Source organism: Setaria italica, chromosome II (assembly GCF_000263155.2).
Source record: "Setaria italica strain Yugu1 chromosome II, Setaria_italica_v2.0, whole genome shotgun sequence".
NCBI lineage: Eukaryota > Viridiplantae > Streptophyta > Magnoliopsida > Poales > Poaceae > Setaria > Setaria italica.
Window position 1 is genome coordinate 35793518 of NC_028451.1, and position 14653 is coordinate 35808170.

General features: G+C 43.3%; 1 protein-coding gene and 1 long non-coding RNA gene across 3 annotated transcripts; one reads left to right on the forward strand and one right to left on the reverse strand.

Annotated features, from left to right (window-relative positions):
• The first annotated feature begins 7809 nt into the window (after positions 1–7809).
• LOC101772494 lies at positions 7810–10996 on the forward strand. 2 transcript variants are annotated; one of them, XR_214700.3, is made up of 3 exons: positions 7810–8178; positions 9312–9387; positions 10583–10996. It is a non-coding gene; the product is annotated as an uncharacterized LOC101772494 (long non-coding RNA). The 2 variants fall into 2 exon arrangements; XR_002676338.1 differs by having other exon boundaries at positions 7811–8163.
• Positions 10997–11287: 291 nt separating this feature from the next.
• LOC101772769 (heat shock 70 kDa protein, mitochondrial) lies at positions 11288–14533 on the reverse strand. Its single transcript, XM_004957157.4, has 5 exons — positions 14130–14533; positions 13899–13966; positions 13714–13792; positions 12907–13473; positions 11288–12820 (listed from the first exon to the last, which is right to left on the reverse strand). The coding sequence occupies exons 1-5, from the start codon at positions 14397–14399 to the stop codon at positions 11567–11569; spliced, it is 2238 nt and encodes a 745-aa protein (XP_004957214.1). The 5' UTR covers positions 14400–14533; the 3' UTR covers positions 11288–11566.
• Between the last annotated feature and the right edge of the window lie 120 nt (positions 14534–14653).

Genomic DNA, 14653 nt, shown 5'->3' on the forward strand with positions numbered 1-14653 from the left:
CAACATGCGCATGCGCCAAACAAGAAGCACGTGCACACGTATAACTTTCGCATGCACGCACCAAAGCTGTTGACGCCAGGACAGCCCGGCCAGCTCTCCCGAAGCTAGGTGCCCACCAAAACTGCCGGGTATAAGTACATAGGCAATCATGTTATCACATCGATGGTTATAATCCTATTCTATAGACAATACCATTTCAGCTTACCACCCTCACCCTCGATGCTTCCTTTTAGGTTTTGCTAAGATTAAAAAAAAAACGTATTTACCTTGCCTATGACCGGTTTTTCTTTGAGCTAACCTTAGAATATATAGTACCGTGTACCGAGTCATTCTATTTAGGCAACAACAACCCAGCCGGCAAGCGCCAAGCTTCGCAACACGAAACCCGAAGCTAAACAACTCGGCTAACCTAAGCAACTCGGCTAACCTCGAAGCCAAACACGCTAAAGCTAATTAACCTCGTGGGCTAAACATACAAAACGGCTAACCTCGAGGCCAAACAACTCGGCTAACCTCGAAGCCAACACGCTAAAGCTAATTAACCTCGTGGGCTAAACACACAAAAGCTAATTAACCTTGTGGGCAACTAAGTATATTAACATGCGCTGCCAAGCCAAACATGCATCTAAGTATATTAACCTCGCGCATTCTCGAAGCTAAACACTAATTAACCTCGTGGCCACTAAGTATATTAACATGTGCTTCCAGGCCAAACATGCATCTAGCGAGCAAGCATGCATGCATTGTCATACACACGATCGAAGCTAGCTGAACCGGCCAACATAATTTTGCAAACATCTGCAGAACCCTCGGTTGTCAAAGGAGTAGTGGCTTTCTTAACTTAGCAACATTAATTAAAGTACGTAAAAATAATCTTTATACATGCACAAGTAGGATTAAGAGCCTCGGCAGCACTAGTTCTGGCAGCTCAGCAGCAGCGATGGTTCGGCCCCTTTTTGCTTCAGGAAAAATTAAGGTAAGTCTACAATTTGTCAAAAATGATGCTATGGTGAGACTCAATCCCAGAACCTCTAACATCTCGAGAGTAAGTAATCTACCAAATCAACCACTCTGATTTGTATAGTACGTAAGCTTCGGTTTGTTTTCTGTTTGTCATTTTACCGCAATATGCATGATTAAATGTCTAACTACTATAGCGTACTACTTAAGGCCTTAGAGTAAAAGAACCACGTTTTACATATTCAATAGCTTCAGTTATGTAATAAGGTTTATTGGGTTTCCTATACACATGCATCTTATACACTATCTGCGTGCGTATGGAGTTATAGATAATGCTCTCTCAAAAAGCTAACATCTACGTTTGCAGGATGTATCCTTTAAAACACTTTGCTTATTATTTCATCCTTGCCATACACGCGCATGTTGTCACCTCTTTATAAGTTGCTTACCTTTCCCCAGCTAAGTTAATTCAATGATGTAAAATTAATTCGCCAACCCCTCCATGGAGGGTACCTCCTTAAAAAATGCAGAGCTCAGCTACTTGGTCAATAATCATTTTGGATGACCTTTGCCGTAGTCATGGTTTTCTACAAGAAACATGATGAAGGGCATTGGCTTATTGGTTTTCAAACATACAAAGGCAATCTAGTTATATGTTTATTGTTCGAGTAACAGATTGAGCTTTAGAGCAGCTGGGCAATTTTATTCACTCCCTAGCGCTTAACTACAGAGCGTGCTCATGCATACTTTGTCTAGAGGGGCTACCCTAGAAATTTTCTCACTAACTATATTCAATGCAATGTTTTATCCCTCATGAGACTAAGTTTAAATTGATAGTCGAAGCAACCAAGAGTTGCGATATCAACTAGAGCTTGACGCTTGAAAAGTAAGTCCACAAAAGCTTGAGCACGAGTAAACTTTTGTCGACTTATCTATTTATTTATTTGTACTGTTACTTTATCGTGGTCAAACGAGGCATGCAAACTCTGATCGAAACTTAAAACAACGCAAGTTATATCTTATATATTGAAATTTCTTTTCTTTAACATGCAGGTTTTCACCATCGTAGGTACCTCTCCACTCGCTCAAAGCTAATCCTTTTATATTAGACCCTCGCACTTCTTATTTTTAGGTACATTGGTTTCCACCTCCTAACCAAGTCAAGAATTGGGGCATGATATATTGGTTTTAATGGCACATTGGTTTTCATCAAGTGATATATCTTCGGACCTTTGGCTCCCATCAACTATTGGAATTATCTATATTGGCTTTCATCAGTTATTGGCCTCTCACTATAATGGTTTTCGGAGCACCAAGTCAACCTTCGGAGGTTGATTAAAGCGATTCAGGGCACTATTCTATCGCGTGCTTAAGTTTCAATCGAAACTACTTTATTTTTATGAGATATATCTTTGCATATGCAAGCATTTCATTCATATGCATCAAAGCATGCATCAAAATCATCACATTACTTTCGTGCATGAATCAGAAAAGCTCGAGAGGCTAAGAGGTTCAATTTCATAAAAGAGAAGTTGGGTGACAACCCAACCTTTTCTACAAATATTACTTTTTGCTCAAACATTCAAAGCCAAAAGCAACAAAAAGTTGCGGCATCGTCTCTACCTTTTAAGCATTTTTAATTACATTGCATTTCTGCGCAATCGAGACTTGCATTTCTGTGCAAGGAGAGGTTTGCTTATCCTAACAGTGGATGCAAACACTCGAATCTTGCATTTCTGCGCAAGTAAAACCTTGCATTTTTGTGCAAGCAAAGGTTTGCTTATCCCAACAGTGGATGCAAACACTCGAACCTTGCGTTTCTACGTAAGTAAAACCTTGCATTTCTGTGCAAGTAGAGATTTGCTTATCCCAACAGTGGATGCGAACACTCGAACCTTGCGTTTCTGCGCAAGTAAAGCCTTGCATTTCTATGCAAGCTCTGAGCAACAACAAGTTGCGACATCAGTTTTACTTTTCGTTCAAGCATTCAGAGCCAGAGGCAACAATAAGTTGCGGCATCAACTTTATATTGCAATGTACACTTGTTTTCCCTCTAACTTCACAGGGTTCAAAGTTCATGGTTGAAACAACCCAGAGTTACGATTTTGACCTTACTTTTCATAAAAAAAAAATTTAAGTCCACAAAACTCGAACCAAGTTTTTGTCGATTTCCTTTTAGCATACTTACGTATGAAATCCTCACTATGCCTCGAGACTTTGAACAAGACCACCAGCCAAAGGTTTCGAACCTCGAAGCTCCGCAGCATCACAGATACTGGCAAACTCGAACTCACGACTTCGTGGGCTAAAGGAGCTCTGCCTTCATCTTCAGAACTTAAGATTCGACAAGGCTTGACACTCGAGGGGCTCAACCTTGGTACCGTCACAAATATGAACTTGCATATGGTGTCATGATGCTTGAGTTTTATTGCAAGCTATTAGGGTGGCAAGTTGATTAGAAAATGTGGTTTTTAGTTTTGTAAGGACTTATATGGAAGTATCAAAGGTGCTAGAGTTAAATATCTTTTTTAAAAGGATAGGGACATAACATTCGATCGGTAAAATACCTGAGAATGTTAATTAAATTAGTTAGACAAAAACCACGGTTGCTTATCTGATTGTTTGATCGAGGGTTCTTGACCTGTGGATGTAAAGCCTGGGACGTAGTCACTTTTGTGCGGAATAATAAAGAACACTAATTGGAGGTGACGTAGAGCTCCGTGCCGCAATTGTGCACAACTAAGTTATAGGACCTTCGTTGATTGAGTTTGGATTGGAGAATTTGCTTCCTTTTTATGGACTGTAGGAGCCTTGGATAAGCTTCGCTTTGTTGCTAATTTTATAATGCCACTATATTCTACAAACTTGCATCCTGCTGGCCTGCAGCCTCGCGTCATGAACATGCAGGTTTGTCTGTAGTCTTGCGCCTGCAGCCTCGGTGGTTGTTTAGCTTGCAGCCTCGCATGTGTTACAGTTCGCATGCAACTTGGACAAGAGTCACGTGGAGATGATAAAATAGCTTTGGACCCTCGCACCCTCGCATGTTGAACACTGTATGTTGTCGATGCTGTGGTTGCTCCTGCTCGGATGGTGGTGACGGCGAGGGTAATGATTACTGCTTCATGCGAGGTTCGCGTGGCGCAAAAATGATGTCACCATAGCAACTCGCATCTTGTATTTCTATTCACCATAGTGATGTTGCACTGTTGAAGGTTCACCATCCTGTTCGTGCGGTAACTAAAACAACTTCGTGCGAGGGTAATGATTCCCAATCCTGTTCGTGCGAGGTTCGAAGGTGATAAGACGACACTGATGGCGCTAATAATCCTGCGTAGCAACTTCGATTTTTTTTAAGGATCTTTTGTGGTAATCGTCCCAAGCGGCTCAACCTTGGCATTGTCCGCAACTTCGTGTTTTCTAGCACATCGGCTCGAGGGATCAACCTCCTCGACTTCGCGTCTTTGACTACGTCGGTTTGAGGGGCTCACCCTTGGCATCGGTTCAAGAGGCTCGCCCTCAGCATCCCCGTCATCCTCGGCATCACCATGTACCTCAACATCACTACATTGCCTCGAGGGGAGTGTTGTCAACTTCGAACTCATCACCGGCTTCATGTACGATTCAACCTCCGTCACCATTACTACTTCAACTACTTCCACTACAACGAAGCTTCTCTCACGAACACCGGCCAAGAGGGGCTGGGGGTTGCACTGGAGGACCAGTCCATCCCAATTTGCCCGGCGCTTACCACAGAAAGCTTGAAGATGTTACAGCTAGCTTCGATCACAACTACTTCGACTACATCAGCTATCAAAGCAAGGCCTACTAATCGAGGCTCAAGAGTGAAGTTTTCTACCGATTCAAAGCTCATCATTCAAGGCACCCAAATACATCCGGAGTATGAGTTGCCGGCCTTTTTAACAGGAGCAACTATTAGGTCTTGTTGTGCCAGCCAAGATCAAATAGTTGAGGGGCTATTATTGGGGGTGCGCCTTAGGAGGCCTAAGGCTAGAGACCCCCTTGTGTGTAAAAGAGGCCCGAAATGGGGTCTAAGGGCTTGTTTGTAAGGGTTAGGAACTCAGTTGTAACGTCCAAAGATCTTTTTGTAAACTCTAGGGACCTATCTATAATATTCAACCCCACCAATGGAATTAATATAAACAGCCACCTCCTCCTCCCTATAAAAAGAGTTGTAGGCTTCGAGGAAGGGACTCTTGGCCATTTAGTCATTCGGTTCACTTGTTCACTTGGCTTGTTCCCTCCCTTCTCCCTCTCTCTATCATCTGTTCGGGGTTCCAAATCCCAATACACAATTCAATCTCTGTTGACGCTCGTTATTGAGACACTTTTAGTGCCATTTAAGTGGTGTTTTCATACATATTCTTATACTAACCCGCCACTTGGCACTTGAAATAACCCCATTATTACATACGTGTTGTATTTTGGATCATATTGCAAAATAATAGGAAATACGATATAATTGAAGGGTTTTTCTACAAGTTGGAATTGGACCCGGACTTTGGATATTGGAAGGCCCAAACACGAACATTAACTCCAGGCCCGCAGGAGGAGCTGAAACTTGCACGGGCCATATCTTCCTCATCCGAATCCGATTAGGGCGAATTTACAGGGAAAATTGCATAGCTCGACAAGATCTACAACTTTCGTATAAAGCGCTCGGGCAGTGGCCGATCGGCCTGGCTTGTTTCTAGGCCCGATCATCATGCCTCTTCACCAGGAGGTTGCTCACGATGTTCCTAGGGTTATTTTTCAGATACTTGGCCTTGAAAGCATGCCAACCAATGCCGCCAACTATAAATACCCAAGACATCCAACAAGGAGGAGAATCCCGACGAGTTTAGACCTAGCCGTCGCTGCTACGAGAGAAGAAATAGGGATTTAGATCTGATCAGAAGCTTCGTCGTCAAAGGGGAACTCCAGAGGAGGGAGGAAACCCCTAGGTCGACCTGAGGTCCTCGTGCCTCCCCTCGTCTTCGTCTTCGGTCAGGGTGTTCTCCATGTGCTTCTTACCTCCTTTATTCGTCAACATATATAAGATCATGGGGTAAACCCTCTGTTCATCCTTAGGTTGATATTTGATATGTAACTACTACATGTTCTTTATGCCCATTAATGCATCATGGTCTATGTTATTGCAATGCTTCGTTTACATATGTGAGATATCTATCCTGTACAACATATGTTTTTAGTAGAGTTTCTAGTAATCATGGTGATTAGCTTAACTCTGCAGATGCTTCGATATAGTGTGTGTGAGCCAAGTGATTGATTATCCCCGCGTAGTGACAATATGCAGTGAGGAAAAGGCCGAGCGAGCACGTAACTGCTGTGATAGCTATTGAGGGCAGCATCCATCTGTGTAGTAGATGCATACTCTTGTGAACCTAAATCGTAGGGAGGGAATGCTTATATCTATCTCTATCTCCTATCTTGTGGTAACCTTTGCTATATTGTCTCAATCTCTATTATTAGTTTAGTTTGTCTCTCTACACAATACATACACTCAATTTCGTCAGTAAGATTGGTATAAAGTGAGAGCCAGCAATCCACTTGTTCTACATATTGATAAACCTTGGGGGAATACTCTAAGGGAAAAGTTACAACTAATCTATGCGCTCGCGGTTTACGAATTGGTGCGTTAACTGCCATCAACAATCTCCAAAACCAAGCTTTGGCCATTTATCTACTTGAAGGCTTAATTGAGTGTTATGGGTTCGTTCCCTCACAATTTATCCACGATCACGAAGTCGCCAAAAGAAATGTTTCGCTTCTCGTAGCCCTCACAGAAAACCAAGTAACCAGAGAGGCAGGCAAAGATATTAGCTTCCTGAATGGGTACACGAAAAATGTAAAAACTTGATGTAGATTCAGCCTACACCTTGCTTCCTTCGCGTCCTGGTCTCAGATTCAGGGGTCTGGCCTTCACCACCTTCTGCCTGCATGTGCTCTCCAATCTTAGGAAGCCGCCTTTTTGCGACCCCCAGCTTCTGCTTGACCTTGTCCAAACCGTCCTCGGCCTTCAGGCATTGACAAAATCTACTGTGAACCGAAGCAGTTAGCAGTTCCTGCGTTCAGTTTTCCATTGTTTGGCCCTTCCAGTGGATCGCATGATTGCACATCTTCTGATGATTGACAAATGTCTTGAATGGGGGAGGATTTCCGAAGAGGGTTGAGACTTTTAGTGGATGGTTTTTTTTTCTTTTCTGAAAGGAGATGTACTATGCTTTTATTGATAGCCATAAGTTTTTGGTTCGGTACAGAAGTAACTGGGAATTACCAGCTCACACAAAAAACACAAACATTAAGTGGATGATATTTGCCATCTACCTTCAGTATGTATGAGAGAGCTTGATCTGTCTGTCAGGTGTCAATATAAACCATCTTTGTTTGGTAGCCATAGTGCCCTTCCCTAATGAGAACAGAAGAAAAGATTCATATTATAAAAACTTTCGAAAGCTCACTGCTGCAGCAATCAGGCTCCTCAATAAGCAAAAAAGAATCACATGATCTAGCTTATCTCACAAGTGGCAGCAGCGGGCAAACCACCGTTGTAAGCAGAGAATCAATTCAGCGCAAGGCATCGCTGTAGAAGCTTGATTAACAAACCCGACAAAATATCAGAATGGATTCGACCATGTTACGTGAATGGCTCAGTTGACAGATGAGTTTGTTCCCCCTCACAATTTAGCTAGCAGCCAAAATTTGACAAAAGAAATATTACAATTCTCGTAACCCTCACAGAAAACTATGGAACTGGAGGCAGGTAAAGATATCTCTAAACACCGAATCCTGCCTCCAAGATCGGGCACCGGATTGGTCCACGTCGCCTGCAAAAGCCCAGCCGCCGGATCAGGCATCTACCGATCTACGGAAAGCAGCGTAGGCGCGGGCTGTCCGTCGCCATCTTCTCGACACTTCACGATCCATCGTCGTCGCTAGGCTACGCTGCCACACCCGCCGAAACCTCGCCGCTTCCCCTTGCGCCGCCCGCCTCGATATGCTCTAGCCGGCGGCTGCCGGACTAAGCCCGTGACGGCGCCATTCGCTTGCCCTGCCGCCCACACCTTGCTCGGTCTGCAGCGCCGCCCGTGTCTCCCTGGTGCTAGGCGAACGAGGGGGGCTCGCCGCACCGGCGCGGGATGGCAAGGGGCAGCAGCAACGAGCTACAGCAGGGAGCGGACCACGGTACGCTGAGTGCAGGTCAGCCTGTACCTCGCTTTCTCTACTTGATTGATTGAATCGTCACTAAAAGCTTCTCAATTCCCTGCTCTGCTTTTGATGAGAAAGGTTGTGGCCTCTGTCCATTGGAATTTATAAGTTGGTTGTTCCTAATGTTTTTTTGGGATCTTGATCGGTAGGTGTTTGGTGAAATGCTTCTATACATTAGCATCACCTAAAATTTGGAATGGGACAAAGTATTGGTTTGTAGCCTTTACTACATCGTACCATTCCAGCTCCAAGCATCTAGATTTCATTTCATTTGTGGGATGCTGAACTGAATTTTCTTTGGGCAAAGGCAATCGACCATAGTGTATGCCAATTTTAGCATAGCACTGTCCAAAGCATACTAGACTGCTCCATAAACAACATTAAAGCAATCCCATCCTAAATGGTTGTCAATTGAATATTCTATGCTTTGTCTTGTACTCGAACTGGTATAGGCTGAATGCCATGGGATGGATTCTACTGTGCAGTAGCTAGTTTGTGCTCTTCCAGTCCAGGTCCTTTCCCATGAGCACCTGCTCTGCAATTTATTTATAATATAATGGTGGTCATACTCCTGTCCCCTGTTGCCTCTGTGAGTCTGCATCATAACATCCACCCTTCTCTGTTGCTTTTCTTTCCTGCGATTAATTGGTGTGTGAGTCCTATACTGCATACAGCTTTAACTTGGACTCTTAGTAGTTACCGGTAATGCAAGAATATTCAACTTTCAGATAGATCTTGAAAATTTATTATTAATGAAATTCGTAAATATTTTCTGATATATTCAGAGTCGAAGATCTTATTAGCAACCTGTAGCTCTACTGTGACAGCCTCCTTTTTTTCTTCTCTGCATGGCTCAGTATACAATTAGTAGTGCTTGTTTTAAAACACCGCGCTAGAAAACACTAAGATTACATACTCATTATCATTGTTGATAAAAAATCAAAACAAGCTGAATTAAAAAAACAGTTATATAAAAGAAGGTTCAGCCTCTTTCAATCTTTTATGACAGATATGTTCTACTTTAACGCATATATTGTGATGAGATTGTCATCTATTTTCCATCGATTGGCCTATGCCCTGTTATCCTTTATCCTATTTGCTAAGCATAAAAAGAATATTAACAGGAGATTAATGATGAAGCCTACGATGACACTCAAGATAAGAAAAGAGGAGGTTCACAAGGACGAGCTAAGCATTGAGGTATTTATAGCATGAGCAAATTGCACCCACCATACAACAACTTGGCAAGTGGGTGCAAATTGGTCCAACAAGTTGTAAAATGCTCAATTTAGTACAATAACTTGATAGGTGGGTGCAGATTGGTCCGACAACTTGTTAAATGTTAAATTTAGTGCAATAACTTGGAAAATTATTGCACCTACAGTCCAAATATTACAATAACAACGTATTACGCAAAGTAGATGAACATGTGAATTTCTTCCGTTCAATAATTCTTAATTTTTATCAATAAAAATTGTTGACCGTGATGGTCAGGGTTTTGCTTCTTAACTGTGTACATAACTTATTTGTTCATTAGTTAAAATTGAATCAAATTTTAAAATTACACCATTGGCATTACCGAAAGATTAAAGTCCATAAGAAATACCCTAGGACTTTATGTTTTTTTACGCTTCTTCTCATATATTCAACAAGCGTATCAAAACATATTTGTTTCTATTAGTTTATCTTATTTTCCTTTTATGAAAAAGTGCACGAGGATTTAAAAATATATATGCCAAACTCCTAAAATATAATGTTAGTATGTATTAACATATTGATTTTTTAGTTGAATAATGCATATAATCAAACATGTAAAAAATGGGAGGGTGAACTTATCAATATTGAATATGAAATTAAATATTACTAATAAAATTTAAATCATTGTATAAAAAGATAACTAATATGAAGACATAACGTTAATTTTCTAAAACATTGAAGGTTCTAGTCTTCTTCAAATAAATTGTTATTGCGACGCGAATATCAATAGTCAAATAATGTTAAATAGTTTGTTCTAACGCGAATATATGCTAACCCGACATTAGTAAATATGTGTTAGTTATAACATTTGGGTTGTAGATGTGCCAATTTATCAAGTTATTACACTAAGTTTAGCATTTTACAGGTTCTTGGACCAATCTGCACCCACATGTCAAGTTATTGCACTAGATTGAGTATTTTACAAGTTGTTTGACTAATCTGCACCCACATGATTAGTTACTGTATTAGATTGAGATTGAGCATTTTACAAGTTGTTGGACCAATCTGCACCCACATAACAAGTTGTTGTATGGTATGTGCAATTTACTCTTATAGCATTACTGTCATTTTCATGTTGAACTTGTGTTCATGTTCAATTTTAACATAATAAGGTGCTACTCATATTTACTTTTTTTAGGTCAGTACCAATAAAAACAAAACACAAGATGGAGAAATGGAAAGTCAACTCTATGGTTACTCTTTTGGTGCACTAGAGAAAAGTTAACTCCATGGCTGATTTTTTGTATACATGTGGAAAGTTAACACCATTGTTACGCTTTTGGTGCACATATGAACCAGGGATTACTTAACTCCATGGCTGATCATTCCATGTGGGAAGTTACCCACATAGTTACTCTTTTTGTATACATATGCGAACCAGTAGAAACTTTAACTCCATGGCTGATCTTTTGGTATACATATGACCCAGTTTGATCAAGAGCTTCTCTACACATTTAAGATTAGGAGCTCTTGATAAATCTAAAAACAAATGTAATCTTATGTTATTATATTGTTATTATATTGGACAAGAGAGTTTATTAAATTCCTAAAGTCATAAGCTATTGTACAGTCTATAACTAACTGAAACTTATATATATCAATTACTCGTGTGTTATGGATGAAATGATATGTCCTACAACTCTTTTATAACTGCATGTCTTCGTTTTTTTTATTTCTCATCAAACTTGTAATGAACATGCATACTTTCCAGTGAGGGAACCTGTGTATTATCTTGAGTTAAGCACTTCAGACTTCAAAATATTATATTCTAAGGTGGCATCCTGAATCTTATATGTATAGAAGTGCACGTAGTATTTTGTTTGGGTCTTGATGCACAGAAAGATGACGAGTGGGCATACAATGGGATACGGCTATGCACTACCAAGACAAGAAGAAAGCAAAGTCCAGCGAAGTCGATCTGTGAGCTGAACCTTCCCATTAGCACAGCACCAGATCGAAACTCCAGATTATTCTGTTGTATAACCTCTCCAATCATCAACATCAAAATAATAACGAGCCCCAAATAATATAAAAACGATGGCAATTAGGTGCGCGCAGGCAGGTTTTCTAGTTAACTTCCTAAATGGTACATGTAAAAGTGGAGACTTGATGCAGGTTCAGTCTACATCTTGGCTTCCTTTGCGTCCTGGTACTCAGCTTCAGGAGTCTGGTCTCCACTGCTGGTGCCACCACTGCCTGCGCTGCCACCGCCTCCTTGCTGCATGTGCTCTCCAATCTTCGACACTGCCTTGTTTGCAGCTTCCAGCTTCTGCTTGATCTTGTCCAGATCGTCCTCGGCCATAGCCGCCCTCAGATCAGAGACAGCAGACTCGATCTCCTTGGTGACTTCAGCAGGGACCTTGTCCTTGTACTCACTGACACTCTTTTCAATGCTGTAGATTGTGGTATCTGCAGAGTTCTTGAGATCAATCAGGGCCTTCTTTTCCTGATCCTTCTGAGCATGCAGCTCAGCCTCCCTCACCATCTTCTCGATATCACCCTCCGACAAACCACCAGAAGACTTGATCGTGATTTCTTGTTCTTTGCCAGTGGATTTGTCCTTCGCTGACACCTTCACAATGCCATTGGCATCAATATCAAAGGTGACCTCAATCTGGGGCATGCCTCTTGGAGCTGGTGGAATGCCTTCAAGCTGGAATTCACCAAGAAGTTTGTTATCTGTGGCCATCTCCCTCTCACCCTGAAGAACCTTGATTCCAACCTGCGTCTGGTTATCTGCAGCGGTGGAGAAGACCTGGCTCTTCTTGGTTGGAATTGTGGTGTTCCGGTTAATCAACCTTGTGAAGATGCCACCAAGAGTCTCAATGCCGAGGGAGAGGGGCGTGACATCCAGCAACAGGAGCTCCTTCACATCACCCCTCAAGATGCCACCCTGAATAGCAGCACCCATGGCGACAGCCTCATCTGGATTGACACCCTTGCTTGGTGGCTTGTTGAATATCTGAGAAACAACCTCCTGGACCTTTGGCACCCTTGTCATACCACCAACCAGTAGAACCTCATCAATCTCCTTTGCGGAGATGCCAGCATCCTTGAGGCAGTTCACACAAGGGATCCGAGTCCTCTCAATGAGATTGCTCACAAGAGACTCAAACTTCGATCTGGTCAAGGTAATGTTGAAGTGCTTCGCACCAGAGGTATCAGCAGTGATAAAGGGAAGGTTGATTTCAGTCTGCATAGTGGAGGAAAGCTCGACCTTGGCCTTCTCAGCAGCTTCCCTGAGCCTTTGCAGCGCTAACTTGTCCATGCTCAGATCAATGCCGTCAGACTTCTTGAACTCAGCAACCAGATACTCAAGCAGTGCACTATCAAAGTCCTCACCACCAAGGAAAGTATCACCATTGGTTGCCTTGACCTGAACAAGGTGTCAGAATTAAGAATCAGAACACCTATTTCAACATCTGCATACAGAATCTGGAAAAGATGTGAGAAGAAAATTACCTCAAAAACTCCATTTGATATCTCAAGGATTGACACATCAAATGTGCCACCACCCAGGTCAAATACAGCGATAAGGCCCTCCTTGTTGTTCATTCCATATGACAGAGCTGCAGCCGTGGGCTCGTTGATAATCCTCATCACCTCCAGTCCAGCAATCCTACCAGCATCCTTGGTAGCCTGGCGCTGAGCATCATTAAAATAGGCTGGGACAGTAATAACAGCCTTGGAGACGGTCTTGCCAAGGTAAGACTCTGCAGTTTCCTTCATCTTGGTGAGAACAAATGCACCAATCTGGCTAGGGGAGTACTTCTGGCCACCCATCTCCACCCAGGCATCACCGTTCGGTGCCCTGACAATCTTGTAAGTCACCATCTTCATCTCCTTCTGAGTCTGCGGGTCATCAAAGGTCCTACCGATCAGACGCTTTGACCCACGAATTGTGTTCTGGGCGTTGGTCACTGCCTGCCGGCTCGCAGTGATACCGATTAGCAGGTCACCATTCTGATTCTTGGCGACAATGGATGGTGTTGTCCTCGCACCCTCGGCATTTTCAATCACCCGTGGCGTCTGCACAAGCAAATTCATCCATCACATCCTGACTACCAGTACCACAACCAACTACCAATTGAACACGTACTCCTATTCCAGCAATTTCAAGACATAATATTGATTACAGACTGATACAGAAAATGACTTTAACCAATTGCAGCCATTCAAGTCATGACATTTATTACAGATAGATACAGCAACCGACTTACAAAGAACAGAACGTTGCGAATTTCTTGGTGAACAGGGGAAAAAACACACCTTTCCCTCCATGACGGAGACGCAGGAATTCGTTGTGCCCAGATCGATCCCGATGACATCTGCCGCCGCCGGCTTTGTGCTGCACATAGAACACTCACTCAGACATCCGAAAAGTGAAGAACCAAAATGTCATGGATGCAGAACGGTTGATGGTTGATGATATGGCATCTCCAATTCCTAATTACCTGAGAGCACGAGCTACAGCTCCAAGCCTGGAGAGCAGAGGAGGCGCCGTTCGCTGGGCCACGGGAGCCTAATCAGATCGCACAAGCAGAACAGATCAGCACATCGGATCAACCCAAAACATCATCAGACGAAAGCACACCACCAAAAAATTGCAAGAATCTCGAAAGATTGGAACTTGGCTTCGGCCAAAGGGGCACGGTCAGGTGCAGGGGAACAGAGGTGGCGCGGACCTGGGCAACGGCGGAGGCGAGGGTGCGGCTGGACCTGGCCAGCCTCGACGCGACGAGAGCTCCGAAGGCCATGGCAGGCGCTCTAGATTGGCGCGGCTCCGGCGGTGGCGGCGGCGGCGGCGGCTTGAGGGGGCGGCGGGGAGGAAGAGGAGGCGAGGTCCGAAAAACCCTAGTGGGCGGCGGCGGCGTCAAGCGTGCGCTCCTCTTAAACCCCCTCGCGGTCCGCGGCACTGGCTTGCGAGAGGGGAAAGAAACGGTGGCCAGGGGCATTTCTGTGATTCCCGGCGGGCCAAGTCTGAGGCTGACGGTGGGCCACGAGGGGTGGGCGGAAGCTTCTAGACGGCATCAACCCGCCTCCGTCCTACCTGGGCTGGGGCTCTGAAGACTAGTCAATCATGTGCCCATCGTGGGTAAGGATTCCCTCTTCTCGGTTGGGACTAGGGAGTTCCGGTTGATTATTTTTAGCGCCCGTAGTATCGAATGTTTAGATACTAATTAGAAATATTAAATGTAGATTATTTACA